The sequence below is a fragment of the Poeciliopsis prolifica genome, unplaced genomic scaffold (genome assembly GCF_027474105.1).
Source record: "Poeciliopsis prolifica strain line A6 unplaced genomic scaffold, Auburn_PproV2 SCAFFOLD064, whole genome shotgun sequence".
NCBI classification, from domain to species: Eukaryota; Metazoa; Chordata; class Actinopteri; order Cyprinodontiformes; family Poeciliidae; genus Poeciliopsis; species Poeciliopsis prolifica.
The window spans coordinates 2037443-2055181 of NW_026562439.1; the positions used below are offsets into that span (position 1 = coordinate 2037443).

At 42.1% G+C, this 17739-nt stretch overlaps 1 protein-coding gene across 1 annotated transcript in view; it reads left to right on the plus strand.

The window, feature by feature from the left end:
• Nucleotides 1–17739, plus strand: part of LOC129351055 (SH3 and PX domain-containing protein 2A-like) — an 84533-nt gene that overhangs the window by 31943 nt on the left and 34851 nt on the right. Inside the window, 3 exon segments of the mRNA XM_055019829.1 lie at nucleotides 787–878; nucleotides 10336–10361; nucleotides 16202–16246. Coding sequence (XP_054875804.1) covers nucleotides 787–878; nucleotides 10336–10361; nucleotides 16202–16246 — 163 coding nt within the window.

Here is a 17739-nt window from a genome sequence, read left to right on the forward strand (position 1 = left end):
CAAGGAGCAGGAATTTGATCACCATGAATAAACTCCTGCTCAGTTTTAGTCTTGATGAAATGGATTTTAGGATGATTGGTGTCCCATCCAGAAAACATCCAGATCCCCAGAGTCACTTCAGGGATGTGCGCTCCACCCTTCTTTGTAAATTTTACACATAAATGACTGCAAGTATGTCCTTAAAAAAAGGCACAAATGAGCACAAAACAAACTCTTTGAGCAACCTGTTCCCCCTCTCGCCTGTGGGGGCGCTGCACCAAGAACCATTGAAGGAAAAAACTCGAAAACCTCTGAAAAAGACCCTGAGAGCAACTTCATACTTCACAAAATGTAACAAAAATGGAGAGGTGTTAGGTTTTAGTGGCTTCTCTTTTTTGTTTGATGAAGACCACCAGACACGTGCGCTTTGGTTATGGTTGTATTTACCCAGAATGCAATCCAGCACAGTGCGCTTCCTACTTCTGGAGTGCATCAGAATTTACTTCAGCCTAACCAAGGCTTGGGTTTATAGCCGGACCAGAGTTGCTGTTTTGGTCCACTTCAGACTGATTGTGCATTCACACTTCCCCAACCGAACCAGACATTCTAGGTGAACAAGCTAGAATTTAATTAAAATGGACAAACAGGGCTGGCGGGAATGCACTCTGACCCCACCCAACTGAATAAACTGCCCATCCTGAATGTTGTTGTTTTATGAGACTAAATCAGTTTAATGCTGGATCTTTCACATGTCACCCTAAGAGTGTGACATGTGGCCTTCATGTTTTCCTCTCTTTCCATTTTCAGGCTCTGGTGAGACTTCCTCCCCACATCTCTCAGAGCGAGGAGGTACTGCACTTCTTCGAGACGAAAGCTGAGGACATCAACCCCCCAGTAGAGTGAGTGTTGCTTACATAATGATGATGTGTTTCTCATAAACTCACCATGTTACCCTGAACAGCCATGTAACAAAGATGTCCTGTGGACTGGTGTGAGCTCATTACCTCTGGATCTATCCCTGCATTCATATCTAGTCCCAGATCAGCTCCTTCTCACAGAGTTAGTGCATTAAAGGTTTACTCCAGATTATAAAGAGTGGGAAGTTGATGGATGCAAGAATGGAGGAGGAGACTGGCATGTTTTGCAGCAGGGGATGGCCCCGTTGGGTAGTTGTTAATTAGAGAACACGCTCTCCCTCCGATCCCGAAACGCCAGCATCACACCCTTCATTTGTAATGTGCTTCTGTCTGCGCCGAGATGGATGCACCCGAGGCGATCCAACGCAGAGCTCTACCTAGACTCCTCTCGTATTTTAATTACTTTCCTCTGTGTTTCTCCTCCTCTGCCTCTCCGTGTGACCCCTCTCTGTCAGTGTTTCTCCTGCACTAGATCATCTCTCCACTCCTCTGCTTCTAATCATCTGAATCCAACTCGACCTCATAAATTCAAGTATGTCTAATTGTTGAGACGGTTCAAGGTTATAAACACCTTCGCTGAAACAAAAACCGTCTCCCAGCGTTTACGCAGCGTTTTGTCTCACCTGTACTATCTCCCTCAATGCCTCCATTTGATGTTTGTTTTTCTTCTTTTTTCAGTAAATACATCTGGATTATTTCATCTGTGAATAGTTTTAGCATTAATGAAGCTTCACTATTTGTTTAAATTGTCTATCATCTGTCTTTTATCGTTTCTGTATGTTTATTCTTTGGAATAAAGTTATTAGGGAAAAAAGAGAGAGAGAGGAAACTTTACTGCTATTTAGTCAGTCTTCACGGCCTTCACAATAAGAGCCTGAATATAAATGTCTTACTAGTTGACGAATGTCAAATTTTAATAATAAAGTAAATTAGCACCTCAGAATTTATCTGCAAAAATATTTAGAGAAGCTGAGTGCACTAAACATTTTCAAAGTTAGCAAAAGCCTGGGAGGAATAAATGAAACAGAAATATTTACTGATAGTCATTGACATCTTTTTGCCTCGGCGTTGTGTCGGCACACACAGAACAGCGAACTGGGAAATCTCCAGAACTGGTGGTAGTTTTTCCAGTGACTGTTGTGAAGGTCTGTGTCTGATCTGGACTCTTTTCCGTTTTTTAGGAACAGAACCTTCTGGTACAGCTGCTGCTGTTTGACTAGTTTTCATCCTCTAGTTTTCTCTAGTTTTTCTTGAAACGACACCCTGCTGGGGTACAACGGAAATAATTACAAAGAGAAACTCCGGATACTTTCAGAGAACCTGAAACCACCGACTGAAACCACTTTAAAAGGTTCAAACAAAATCTGCCTTCCTGAAAGCAGTCCAAAATAAAACATTAACTGACTCAAATGTATGACATTTTTTCCATCCATTAGTTTTTCCATGCGTTTCCAGCTACTAATCTAGAACTGGAACTTGAGGCAAAATCTGACGCAACAACTCACTGGCCTCAATTCTTCAGCTCTTCAGGAGAAACGTTTTAAATCCCTGTGCAGATTTTTTGTCTCCAGCTGTGAACCCAATCCTGAAATCAAACACACACTCACAAACTTTAAAGAGTAATTCCCGTCCTATACGCAGACTGAAAAACGTGACAAATTAATAAAGAGGTAAACAGAAGAAAATAGATTAAAAATTCTGCACCAAGAAGAGTTGAATGCAGCTGTTTGCAGCAGGTTGTGCTGAGCGGTTTGAAACAGTCAGGCTTGACGGAGAGCTACCGTTTGGACCCGCTCTGACACAAATCGATTCAGAACCTCCTCTGGTTTCTCTCATCTTGTCTCAATATAGAAAAAACACTCAGTGTGGATGAAGAACTCACTCTGCTCAGTTAATGGTGTGTTAGACATCATAACCCAAAGCTGTGAGGAAGAAAGTGCATGTGGCTCTTTGGTTCTTTCACTTCAGTGCATCTTCTAAATGAAAATGTATCCGAGGACGGAGGGATGAAAAGAGGGAGGGATGAGAGGATGGAAGGATGAAAAGAGGGATGGATGAGAGGATGGAAGGATGAAAAGAGGGATGGGGCCATTTGGGATGAGCTCATCAGATGATTTAAAGTCCTGAGTGTGTGTCTGACGGTGTGTTTTGTGTTGTGGTGAAAGGATGTGGAGATGGATGGACAGTTTGTCATTATTATTCATCCATCACTCTGTGATGGATGAATAATAATGTGTGAGATATTTTATCACCTTGTTGAATAAATCTGGAGACGTTTTGGTCATCAAACTTAAACATTGCCTCACGTTCCAGTGGAAAGGCAAAATCAAACGAACCAGAAAATACAGCAGCTGGGGGGAAATAAAATCTCAACGTTTAAACTGCTGCCTGGATTTTCATGCTGATTTTTTGTCCTGATTTTCCCCTTCTGGCAGTCAGACAGAAGCTGTGATTATCAGGATGGCTCTTTACATAATCATGAGAGATACTCTTTCCCTGGTTGCTGTGCTCAGGGTGATCTAGTCCACTCAAAAGACGTTGGGACTAAAATACAGGATGTCCAACATGCTGGATCTTCTTGGACTGATATTCCACCATGTGTGGGGTTTCCGAGGACAAGCGAATTCAATCTGGTACCAAAATTATAATATTTGTTACGTTTTCAGCTGCTGCACTTCTCTTTCACACGGAACTGTGTCAAATGATCCTGAAAAATCTATTTCCCTCCTCACCTGTGGGGGCGCTGCACCAGAATCTACTGCAGGAAACAAAAACCTCAGGAGGAGGTTTTAAGCACAATATAAAAATAATAGCGTCGGATTTTAGTGGTTGTAAGATTTCTCTTTTGCTTATGTCAAAAGACAAATAGATATTTCTCCTTTGCTTCTTGCGCTTGTTCTGGTTTCATTTACCCAGAATGCCCTGCGTTATAGTCCACTACCTGCTTTTGGAGCGGTCTTCGTCTGCTTGGCATTTACAAGTTCACTGTTTTGACCTGCATCATAGAGCTCAGTGTTTTATCTGAAAGTGAAAGTGGATCTTTCCTTTAGTTGAGCTAAAGTTGCTTCCAAGGCAGAACCAGTTGGCCCAGTCCATGGGTTTCTGCAGGAAACGAACTGAAGCCAGACAAGCACTGAGTTTGTGTTTGGTCTGCACCTCTCCATCCCCCCAGCTTTCTTCTGTTCTGCTCGGAAAGAGGCGACAGGCTCTCTCAACCTTAATGGATGAGCTCTTAGGATCAGTTGCGCTCACTGGAGATCTGATGAGTGATGAACAGCACCGTGCTCAGTCGGTTTAAACACTTAAAGCATGTCAGAGTGAGGAGGAGCGGTCAGCTGAGCGTGCAGCCTCTGAGATATCTAGTTTTTTATTATTAGTCTTTGTGAGTGAGCTTTCATTGATTTGTTTTTCTTTCAGCCACATTTGGAAACACTCAAACCCAAGACAGGTTTCTATTTTAACAAACAGAATTGATTCTGCTTGTTGACGGTTTTCGGGTTGTTTCGGCAGCCCAGCCTCCGCTCTAGATGCTGCTCCCTGTGATGCACATTTACTCACCGGGAGATGATGAGCCAGGCTCGCTCTGAGAGGGGCAGGCCGGGACGGGGCGGAGGCGAGATGGACGGAGCGGGCGGTGACGGGCGAGGTGCTCTTATCACTTCCTGTAAAATGAGGAAGGAAGGAAGACAGACGCGGTTCAGGGGCATGAGGAGGTCAAGAACAGAGGGTGAGAGGTCAGGATGACTTTTTGATTTCTCTTAAGCTGGAGAGTCAGAAATTTTTATGGAATGAAATCTGCTTATGAAACTTTGCTCTGATTTTCTGGCTGGATGTGTTTCAGAAACTTTTATTAATTTATTTTTATCCAGTGATCAAAATGAAGGGGGAAAAGCCTCTTCTTTTTTTGTGCATTATCGACCTCTGTCTGCTGAAGGGGGTACTGCACCTGTTGGGAACATTAGGACATGTTGTATTGATCTCTGATGCAATCAGCTGTTTGCCTTTTAAATCCAAGGATCCTTTCAGAAAACACCCAGATCCATTTCTGCTCATCTTCTTGCTTTAAACAAAAAATGTGATGCAGAAATTATTGCCATTTTTTTGGCATTTCAAAGCAAAAAAATCAAAGGCTTTATGTTCATTTTATGACTAAAATGAAATATTTTTGCTTCATTTTTTGTGCAAAAGCAGCAGTGATTTCTTTATGCAAAACATTTAGGAAGTCTCAACAAATGTTGAAATCTTGTGTCATGAAGCTGTAAATGGAAAGATGAAGATAGAAAAAGATCTTTAGCTTTTATTGTTTATCATATTTACCTCATCTTTACTTTATTCCACCTTATAATGCATGTAGTGGGGTTTTCAAGTGGTGTTAAGTTGAAGCCATAGGAGATTTTTGATTGTTTGATGTCAGCCATTGAAATGCCACCTCTGTCTGCCGTTGTTTGTTTGGACGTGGATGAAACTAATAAGAAAATGCATCATTTTGGTTGGTTTTTTGTGAGAATCAGGGTTTCAGGACATCTGTGTTATTGCTTTCAGGCTAATCCGCTGTACAACATGTGTCCACATGGGGCCTTACTTCACAGTCCAGACAGATGAAGCTACTTTTTCCAGTTCTGCTGCCGGTCCCGTTCCTCTCTGCTCCTGATCGAATGCCTCCCATCCTCACATCTCACTCGGATAAATTTCCACTGCATTGAAATTCTCTCCTGCTGTATCCATTTCTTCCTGGACTTCTCCACCCCCCATTCCCTGTTTTAGTATCTTTTTCCACTCTTTAGGTCATTATCATTTATCAAATGTTGTTTGATTTGTGTCTGTTCGTAAAAACATCAACCTAAAAGGAATGATCTGTCCTCTCCACACCATGATGTCGACAGATTCCTTATTAATATGTGCATCCTGCAGCTTCGCTGTAGAGATGTTATCCGTCACTGCGCCCCCTCACAGCCCTGTGCATGAGCAACAATAGAGTCTGACCTTGGTTGGAGCCTGCAGGAGATCGGAGGAGGCTGCATGATGATCAGATTATTGCAGAAATAAGTCATGAACTCGTGTGATTGGTCAGCTTTTCAGTTCCTTGGAGGCGATGTTTTAAGCAGGAGGTTTAGCCCTGGTGATGCGGGGAGGGCAGATGAGGGTTTGGGGGTTAATCAGGAATAAGTAGGTGGCAATGTGTTTGTGTGTGTGATGTGAGAGAAGCTGTGGGTCATTTTGTGATGTAGACAGAAGAAAAGCTTCTTCCAACCTGCATGCCATCCTGTCACTAAAGCCCACACACGATGACGAGGCCTACAGGCTTGACATTTATTCATTAACATTGAGTCCAGCATGCGGCTGTAAAGTTAAGTGGAAGGAAAAAAGGTGCACAAGCAGCAGGTTGGCGGAGATTCACAAGGAGTACAGCTAGAGTCACATAAACTAATTAAATATGGACCACAACTGCCACATTTGTTGTGTGAAGTTCTTCCTGAGGAGAAAAAGGTCTGGACCGGGGGCAGTTGGTGATGAAGGGGCAGCTGGTGGTGAAGGGGCAGCTGGAGGTGAAGGGGCAGTTGGTGATGAAGGGACAGCTGGTGATGAAGGGGCAGCTGGTGGTGAAGGGGCAGCTGGTGATGAAGGGGCAGCTGGTGGTGAAGGGGCTGCTGGAGGTGAAGGGGCTGCTGGTGGTGAAGGGGCAGCTAGTGGTGAAGGGGCAGCTGGTGGTGAAGGGGCAGCTGGTGGTGAAGGGACAGCTGGTGGTGAAGGGCTGCTGGTGGTGAAGGGGCAGCTGGAGGTGAAGGGGCAGCTGGAGGTGAAGGGGCAGCTGGGAAGGTTAGGCCGAGACGTGAGCAACCTTGGGGCTGACGCTGGATCAACAGAAGGCAAGAGAGACAAAGGGAGGATGAGGTGATAATCAGGAAGTATTTGTTTTTCACAAGGCTGCTAACGAGGCAGCATTCGATCACAGCAGGTTATGCTGATAAATATTGATCAGCTGATTTCATCAGCATAAAATCCATTACCTTCCCAGACTAATTTCACAAGCCATATAAAGTGTATAAATCACACAGGCAAATGAAGACTAATGAAACGGTAATGATAGTTGGTTTGAAAGGCAGCAGACTGATCCTGTGACTCTGTAGTTTGAGTGGAAAAGAGATTATTTGAAAATCCTGATGTTTGAAGTCAGTAGGTACAACAGTAGATTAAATGAAAGGTTTGGGGTTTGCCACAACTGTTCCACCTGAAAAAGCACACGGCGACAGTAGAGAGGAACGCCACCTTTTCAACAGACTCTTCTAGCAGCAAACATCCATGGAAAAACACCAAATCATAATTTTTCAGTCAAACATTTCAGCTCGCCACCTGAGAGGCTTTTCTGTGAAATGTGACTCATTTATTCATGAAAATTCAAATTGGAACTTAATACTCAGGATACCTATCTGTCTTTTTTACCTATTAACATAAAATACATTCAGTATGCATATATGTTCTGTTATTTGACTGCTGGTGTATAGTTTTTTTTGTTTGTGCGGCTGAATTGTATTAAACTACAATGGAGCTGCAGGTCTCTGTGGAGATCAGAGGACAAAACGTCTGTTTTTGTTTTTCCATCTGCCAAACTCTACTCCATTCTCCAGGGAGAAATTTCAGTGACATTTGGTCCTGCTGTTTTGGCCAATAATAAAAAAAAACTCCCAAAATTAAAAATAGAAAACCTAATTTATTGTAGATTACCAAAGCGGATGAAGAGGCTGTCAGAAATCACCCAGGCCTTTTATTCTATCTTTAGCTGGTTAATCTCATCAGTTTCAATTATTCCTCAACATTCTGCCCCCAGAATGAAGCCCAAGTATTTTACTGTCTGCCCAGGTGTAAAATACTCTGTGTTGAGTCATAATGCTCCTTCTTCTCGGCTGTCCTTTCTGCGCTGCACCTCATTCTTCCTCCTTCTCAAACCTGTAGAAGATTCTGGAAAGCAGTTGGTTACTCAGCCCCCCGGGAGGAGTTTGATTTCAGCTGCAGGGGTCACTGGCTAAACTCTGGACAATCTGTGTCTCCTCTTGCTTTTCATCCTCCCTCCTCTGTTTTGCTTCTCCTTCCCCTGCAGATGCTTTTGGCCTCCATCACATAAATGAAGGACAGAAACGCCACATGCAACCACAGCGGAGTGTGGCTGGGTAGAGTCGGATGACAAAGAGGTTTTTGTAAATTTGTTTGCCTAATTTGCTGCAGGAGGGACTGGTGCACTATACAAACAGATGAAATAATGAGGAAAGATGACAGTATAGAAATATTGATGCTACCAGCCAGAAGGTCAAAGGTTGGGAGAGAAATGGACAAACTCTCAGAATCCCACCAAATAAATTCCCAAGTGGAGAACGGAGTCAACGCTTATGGTCTCGCTGCTTTAGGTCTCGCTTAACCTAGAGCAGGAAAAGTTAAGTCTGATTCAATGTGGAAATGAGAACGAAAGGACTGTGTCTTTTTGTGGGTTACAATCACATAAACGGTGCATAATGAACTCAAGCTTAACACTGAGTTTTGTAGAAAGAGTAGCAGTAGCTAAAACCTAAATCAATCTGAATGTGTCATGAATTGTGGCAGGTTGGGTGAAAAGAGCAACCACCCTGGCAGACGTTCTCTGACAGACTCTTTCCACCCAGATCCAAACGCATCAGTCCAGATATATGGAGATATGTTGTTCTCCATATCATTCCTGCTGTTTTACTCTCCAGCCTGACTTCAGATGGATTGGATCAGTAAGGTAAAGTTGTGCCATGTCCCTCTTCAGTGACAGTGAGGCATATTTCTGCTTGCCAGCACACACAGTTCTTGGTATAAAGAGGTCGAGATAAAGGCTTCATTCATCTGTTGAAGCCAGTCACAGAGCGACGGCTGCATCAGATCACAAGATCAAGAGTGCAGTGACACCATGAATCTGTCACTGCAGAGGCCCACACCAGGCACAGAGTTGACTGACTTTCCTCACCTACCTGTATCTGTGACAGTGTGTGTTTATTAGACAGAGTCGAGTCATAGAGACGCTGGAGAGGAGGGATTCATTAACCTCCCGCAGTGAGAGGTCATTAGCTTCCCCACCAACTGCACCGCAGGGAACAGTTTCTGTCCGGTTACCCTCTGCTGCAGAAATCTCTCAGCTCAATTTACTCATCTTCATACCTGACACGATTAGGTCCCTAATTATTCAGATGAGACGTGAACAGAGCTGCTTCAATTAGAGAGATCCACTTTGGCAGATTGGAGGGAGAAGGCCAGAATTGCTTGCTGACTTTTAGCTGACCGCGGAGTGCTTCCATCGATTTATGGTACGCATCCTTTTATTTGACCACTTATCAGGGCTGACTCTCTGGTACCACCACAGTCTCTTCTGAAAGAGACACTGTAGTGTTTTAACCTTTAGCCTCTGTCCACGGCTTCCTTACCAGCTGCTCATGCCAGCTCCGCCCGCTCCATCTGATTCGTCACATTACTCAGTTTAATGTCGGTCATTCAGAGTTTAGTTTAAATCAACAGTCTCAGTTTGTCCAGTTATAAGTGAGTTTAATGCAAACGTGTCCACTCCTGGTTCCTGATGTCAGCTCATTATCTGATGTAGCTTCAGCTCTGAGAACATGAGGGGAGGAAAGGGAACCGCTGCCTCATCAGTTCTCATCCCCTTCAAAATAAGAGCATGAACATAAATACCTATCTACTTGAACAGTCGATGAACGAATCTTTCCTAACTTCAGCCAATGAATCATAGATCCCTGTTAAAAGTCTAGTTTTTCTGTTTGAAGGTGAAAAACTTTGTGCTGCAGCATCATTCTGCTGCTGCAGCATCATTCTGCTGATGTTTACTGAGCTCCCAGATGCTGCAGCAGAGGTGACACTGGCAGGTTTACCAGAAACAAAGGCTCAGTCTACTGAGCGGTGCTCTGCAGATTGTCTCTCCTGTATTTCTATTTCTGTAGATACTATCTGGTGTCTTCATCCAAACTCTCATTTTCTCCGTCTTCTTCTGTCCCACCTTCTGCCAGACGAGCCTCACGAACACCAGCTCTGCGTCAGCCTCTGATCTGTGGCTCAGACTTGTGCCATAATCCCATTACAGGCCATTAAGCAAAGCATCTTAAGCTGATCCTCCTTCCTTCCAATGTGGGGAGAGGTCTGTCGTCTTCCCCTCTAACAGGACGGAGGGAGGAAGGGGATCGAGATGCTGCTGCTTTAGAGTCACATGACTTATTTGTGTCTGTTGCGGAGAGTACAGGCAGCTGGCCAAAGTCATCCCTCCCTTCTCGACTCCCTTTTTCTCCTTCAAACACATGCATTGCACAGCGCAGTGCAGCCGAGCCGCAGCGTCAGGATGCACGTGTGTTGACTGAATGTTTTGTTTGGGACAGTAGCGTCCGCTGTCACTAACCATGTCCCTCCTGTGTTGCTTCTCCCTCAGGGACTATGGATCCAAGCGCAAGTCGGGTAAGTCACCTGCTTTTCTTCAACCAAACCTGATGTTTTTCTCTGCTTTGCTGCGATGGTATTTTCCTCCTGGAGGAGCATGGTGCTGCATGACGTGTGAGCTGTCAGTACATGTCTGTGTCTGTGTCAGTCTGTGGTTTATTTACAGTCCCATTGCGGGACGCTGACTGGCTGTCGGTTCTGTTGTGGGCTGGGTCCATAACGCTGCCAGTCTCTTCTGGTCCAAGACTTTATAGCATGGGGTTATTGAATGCCAAGTGTTAAAAACAACATGATAAAGAAATTAATGTTATTTGCATGTGTCATAGCTAATGATTAATAAAATGTGTTAAAATGTAATGAATGCATAATTACTTTGGAAATCCCTCAAACTGCATTTCAGATTTCTACATAAATGTTTATATTGTTTTTAAACGCTGAATAACCTTATTTGAAAACTATATATTTAATATTGTTTAAGTATCTGTCCAGTTACATATTATTAATGCATTTTTAATAAGCATTGATACATGTAAGTAAATATTTTTTTATTGAATTGAGACACTTTTGGGCCTCCATACAGGGTGTGGTTTAGGGACGGGTTTGGTTCGGTTCTGTTGTGAGGGAGCATTACTCTCGGATTTGGATCTTGGATCATGAGAGAAACAGTTTGTTCTCTTTCTGCTGGATTCCAGCTCTCTGCGTTTTATTAATTCAGTGTTTTAGCAGCTCTGTGGCTGAACAGCAGGTCTTCATTTTTACCAAAGTCTTTCAGTTTTGAGACCATTCAGTCTGATTTGCAGCATTATCACCGTCATGTTTGCTTTAAGCCACAAAAGCCAAAACAAGGAAAACAGCCGTCTTGTTTGACTGAAGGATCATTCATCCATTCACCACTGAAGGATCTTTAGGCCTCTTAACAATGTCATGGCTCTTAAAGAGTATTAGCCAGAAAGCAGCTGCTTAACAAAAGCTTCTGGACGTCTGGAGGACGATTACAGTAAATGTGTTCTGGATTTTTGCTTTAAAAGAGCAGATTATAAAATTATTGATTAGCTCAGGAAATAATAAATGACTCGATTGTCCTCATGTCTTTGCTTTAAAGAACTTTGATATTTTAGGAACCATCAGGTTTCTATGATGTGTTTGGTTGAAAGCTGCAACATTTTATCCACTTATAAAATGACTGTAGTCATAAATGCTTCATTAACCAAACTAAAGACTAAAACGTCTTGAATAAGAGGAGGGAGGAAGAGCCATCGACGGGCCTCTTTATTAGGTACAGCTCACTGGCTCTGGGCGGCATCAAATTCAGTTTTGTGTATTTTTCGCAGCATGCAGAAGATTCAACAAGGTGTCAGAAACATTGCTCTGACCTACATGACCTTAAAGGGACTGACAGGGTCAGCAACTATATCCAGTTTGGCTGTGATGTTGAAGATGAGAGACCCAAATTGTGCCATGAAAGTGTCTCCATACATGATAAACTGCTGGTTCTCAGGTGACTGAATCTGTTCAAAAGCTGTCTAGATATATTTAGCACTGCTAACTAAAAAGTTAGTTACGCTAATCCTAAAGGCCTAATCGTAAACATTAGCTCTGCTAGTGCTAAATGCTACACTAACACGGTGTTTACTGGAAGCTAATGCTAAAGCACTAAAGCACTAATCTCAATTCAATTAATCTGATCTTGAAAGACCACAGAAAAATCAATGTGCGGTACATTAAATGTGCTAAACATCTTCAAAGTTAGGAAATTATTGAAAACAATTCTGTACAATTAGTGCTTCAGTGGAAATATTCCCACCACTGTTCATAAACAACAGTGTTTATGTCACTTGATGTAAAGAGATAAAAGAGAAACCATGTTGCTGAGAAACAAAAGCTAGCCAAAAGAAGTTTACTAAACGTTTACAAAAGCACAAATGTGCTATTAGCGGAAGTTAGCCCGTTATTGGATATTATTAATTGTATTGATGCAGATTCATGTTCTGTTCTTTGACTAAACTTCAATGGAAATCTTTGGTTTATTTTAGCCAGAGAAATTATTTTCAGATTTTCATATGGGCCTGATACAAACGCTGCTTTAAAATGATGGACTGTAGATGTCAGCTGTGTGTTTTCCTCACCGGGTCAGGAGCCCGTCCTCCCCCATGTGGGAGTCAGATTGGAGGGATTGGAGGAGGCTGCTGCCTGCGCTGCAGAGGCCACAGGGGTTGATGCTGTCAGACAGGCCCCGCTTGTTTACGTGGCACGGCGGATAAAGTTTCAGGCTGACGTCGGAACGGCCAGTCGTGTTGAAGAAGAACAGGAAGGTGGGCCTTGTTTCTCGGTGTGTTGGTCTTTTATAAGTGCAGGAGGAACAGCTGGGGGGCAGATGTGTTTACAGACCTGTTAAACTGATCGTGGAGTTGGGTGGCTGCTTGTGGCATCAGTATCCTCTTTGTCAAACCTTCAACATGCACACATCCCCTTAAGAGTCCAGAAAACCTTCATTATTTAACATCGCATTGAGCTCTTAACTGGAGCAAATGCAGCTCAGTCACAAGAGGTCGGGACTTCAGCGCCACGTTGCTGTGTGTTTACGTAGTGGAGACTCAGGCGTGTTCCAGTGAAATATGGAGGAGGTGAGGAAATGCGAGGGTGCTCATTGTGGAACAGACTGGGATGGGGGAGAAACTCGGCCTGTGGCGGAAACCCACACCGCATTCCCATCCTGGACCTGGAACCATCCATCATGGCTAACAGCTTTATTTCATCCAGCACTTTTCAACCCGACGTTCTGGATAAAACAGATCAAACTGTTAGCAACAGGCTCTGAAAAGGCCAAAAACGGTTAAAAAACATGTTATAATTAATCAAATCTTTAAATTAAAGGAAAGACATTTGGGAGTATTTACATTTTTTAAATTCTAAATATATAAATGTTACAGGAAAAAGGAGATGCTTGTGAGAAGCTCCAAATTGGATATTTTGTGGCTTTATTTTAATATTTTTTTTTATTAAAAAAGGACAGATTTATATGTCTGCAGCTCCTGCAGACTCAATGCAGGTTAAAGGTTTCCTCCTGCCTACCTGGGGACGTACCTGGATTCCACAGTAACTGTTGGTTTCCCTCTTGGATTTGTTACCTTTCCTGGCTTTTATGCTACTGCAGCTTCTCTTCTCTTCGCTCTTCCTCCTCCTCATTTGCACACAAATGTTATTCCTCTTTCTGACTTTCGCTGCAGAAAAATTGATTCGCCTCTTGTTTCTCTTCTTGATAAAACTTTTTGTCGATACTCAGCTTCTGTTGGCGCTTTGACATTGTCCATGTCCTTGTTGTGTGATTATCCTCTGCTTGTTTGCTTTTGGCAAATCGATAACTGATTGCTGTACATCTCAATCTGTGTGTCTGACGGCGTTTCCATGAGCAGTGGCAGCAGGTTTAGCTGATTGGAGCTGATGGATTTCTGTCAAAGTCACGACGCTCTTCTCTTTCCGCTTTGCTCGGGATGAACTGCAAGGATTGTTGACAGTTTTGCATAAAAACACATGAAAAAAAGGAGGTAAAATGAGCTTGCTGCCAGATATTATATTGAAAACATTTTCAAAGGTCGAATAAATCCTTGAAAAAAAAAAAGAATCTATTTGTGAAACAATTTAAATTTAAAAATTCTCAAGGTGAAAAACTGAGAAGAAAATGACTAAAATATAGATGTTTAAAACTTGATTTAGATTATTTAATTAAAAACTGTTGAGATATTCAGCAAATAGAAAAAATCAAATTAAGTTGCTCTGACGATTTGGGTCAGCAAAGATGATTAATATTTTCAAACATACCTGATTAACTTTTATGCCTCAAAGTGACAGAAAACATCACGTTTCTCCTCTGCTAACTTGTTTTGTTTTACTGAGTCAAGAAAACCTTCCTACTGTTTGCAGCATTTAAAGTATCTGATGTGTTAAATAAATGGGATCATATTTCTGTTTATTTCCAGGACAAAATGAGAAAAAATCCATCAACGTTTTCAAAAATAACTTCAAAATCTTCTACTATTAAACTGGGAAAACTGAATATTTACTGATTAAGAATAAATTTTAAATGAAAATAAACAAAAACAACATAATGTTGGTACACAACTTTAACTGTGATGGATCTTTTTTAGTGAACATGTTCAGTTCAGGGAAATATTGACACATTTTGACAAAACTCTTTTTCAGCTCAACCATCAAAGCAAACTATAATATTTTGAAGTTCATACTATGATGACAAACCATGAATATGAGTTTTCTTTGGCTGAACTGGATTAAATGTCACTGACATAAACTGTGGAGTCTTGTTGTTGAGGCTCCACTGGGACATAAGCTAGAAACAGATTTAGGGTCCATTGATGTTACTGTTTGTGTTTATCGTCTGTTTTTGGGTAAATTTCCACACAGTAGCAGAACATTTGGGTCAGAGCTGCTTCTGCTGGCTTCATCACAAACCTGTGAAGGATTAAACCTCCTGTGTTTGTGGATGAGGCAGGTTGACAGCAGTAACATGAATCATTCGTTGAGGAGAAGCCTGGTGTGTTGAAAGCAGGTCCAGATTTGACCCTTGCTGACCTGGAACCAGCATGTTTCTGTCTCTGTCTGCAGGATGACGAGCCAATCAGCCAATCAGCTTTTGGCCCTGCAGATTCTGTTGCAGCTTCATTTAGGATTTAGTTTTTTAGGAATCATCTGAATTTTTTAAATATCTTATATTCCATTTACCTGCATACAGTGAAAGATAATCTCCTGCTGAAAGCTACAAAAAAAAAAAAAAACACATATAGTAACAAACATGTAAAATAAATATATTCTTTACAGATCAAATCCTGCAATAATCCTTACCTGGATGAAGTCTATCTTCTATTCTTCTGTTTTAGCTTTTAAAATCTTGTTTTGCTTAGGATTTTTAACGTCCTTGTTCATTTATTATTTACTGGTGCAGCCAGAAAAACAAATTTGTCTGTTATTTCTGATAACCTTGTGCAGCAAGTTATTGTATTTTTTACTATTATTTTTCTTCCTTTTCAGACAGGAAATCTTGTTTATTTGCATCATGTGATTGCCATAAAAATATCACTGCAAAGTTCAAAACATGCATGTGAGAAATCAACAAAAATATCTAAGATATCGATAGGACTCGATACGACTTGGCATATAATAATTTAAAACAGGAAATGTTTTTTCCCACATTTCTTCATGATTTCAATTGACTTATTTTAACCTCTAATGTTGGTGTTGCCGTTTCCCAAGCTGCACTTTTTGGACTCTTTCAGATACAATACAAAAACTTTAACCTTCGTACAGATACTGAAATAAAATCTCATCCGGCTTGCATTTCTTCTCAGTACTTTAGTGCTTAATTTCTGTCAACATTGAGGAAAAGATGACCATCAGGCAGATACTCAGAACAACCTGATTTCTGCCTGATCTGCACTAACCTCAGACCTCCACCCGGTCCTCCCCCGGTCCTCCACCCGGTCCTCCACCTCCTCTGTGCGACTCCCGCTGAAGGAAATGTAATTTCCTGGCTGGCAGCTCCTGTCGTTTGGAAACATTGGGTGGCTGGTCATACTGGACCTCCTCTGGCATTCCAGAAGTGATGAGAGAAATGTAGACAGAGATGCTGGACAGGTCATGTTGGAACAGTGTGAAAATGGGAGGCGAGGGTTTCTGTGGTTAGACGCCCTTCATCCATTCGTCCATCACGCCCTGATGAGTTGGGCCAGACTTTGGACCCAACTCTGATTTATCTCTGCTGACTGTTGCTTCTGTCTTGCTGTGATGCTAAATAATTTCTTTCCCTCTTTCTCTCTTCTTCTGCTCCTCCTTCTCTTTGTCTGCAGTGTGGATGTACGGCTTTACAGACAGCCCGAGGAAAGAGGCCTCAGGTAGCCTTGTGTGTGTGTGTCTTTGTCAACATGGTCATATGCATGTGCTGTGAGAGCTGCGTCACGTTTGTTTGTTCCTCTTCACACCTCAGCTCTCTCTGGACATCTGCTTTGCATGTCCCATCTGCTCAGAATCAGGCTCTCCGTCTCCCTGCATGCTGTTCTCCCATCCAGGAGAAACCTGCCTGGTGAGACAGCAGCTGGATGGAGAGCCAGAGCCAGAACGAGGACTGCAGCAGGGATGCATGTAGCATACCAACAACTTAGAATTCAGTCTGTTGCTTTGTTTTTGGTCACTACCCTTGATCTCATGCACGTCTGTATGATTCTGTGCAAGAAGTGAAAAGAAAAGCATTTCTCTTTGGGTGTGTTGGAGAGAATTATCAACCACAGTCAGCCGCAAATGACTAAAATCAGCAAATACTTGAGAGCCCTTAGATCTGCCTCTTCTGTCACTTCAAACAGCAAATATAACTTAACATTTGTAATAGGCCTCTATTATAATTTTTAATCAAGTTAATTGTAGGGACTTTAATTAGTTAGAATTAATCACATTTTAATCAAAATGTGATATTGACAAAATAAGCAATATTTCAATTCAAAAGCCCCTTTTGCTGCTAAAGTTTTGAAAAAAATAGACAAAGAAATTCCACAATAAATTTGTTTCTCGTTTTCGATCTGTTATTTAGTTTATTGAGTCACAGATTGGTGCAAAATGTTATTCTATAATTAGACTTTCCAGTGTTTCAGGATCATTCATGGAGCTCCTGTATAAATGTAGCCTGTGGACGCTAACATTAGCATTAGCTGCTACATGTTTAGCATTGAGATGCTATTTTAGCTTAGCTGATAGTGTCAGAGCCTTGTGTGTCAGATTTCCAGACATGATAGAAACGAACATGTGAAGATTTCTGCCTGGAACTGACTGCTGCTCTTTGTTATTGCAATCTGTGACCTTCTCCTTCTGCTCTAATCTGAACATTAGCACAATACGTTAGTGTGGTTCTACTTTGTGCAACAGTTCCTCATTGAGACGTGGCTGAAGTTGCTTTTGCAAATAGAATCCAGCGACTCTCAATAAGCTTTTTAGCCAAAAATGGTTCATTTTGAAGTAAAGCTTAAAAGAAATACAAAAAGCATTACTTGAGACACCAGCGTTGCTGTAACTACAAAAATATTCCCACCATTATGTTTACATGAGCTGCAGTTGGAGTATTTAGTTTCTATTTTCCATGTTACGAAGCATGTTCCTTGGCATGCACTCATCATGCCACCCTTTCCCTTTCATAAGTTGAAACCGTGAAAATATTTATGACTTGGACGACTCCCCTGCCCTGGAAGTGAGTCCTCCTTTCTGTTCCTGCTCGCCCTGTTCTGCTCAGGCCCTCTGCAGATGAAGCTATTTACTGCAGCCCAGCTGTGTGTATCCTCACCTCCACACAAGCTAACAGAGGTTTGGCAAACTGCAAGTAGTTCATGTTTAATGTTGCTTA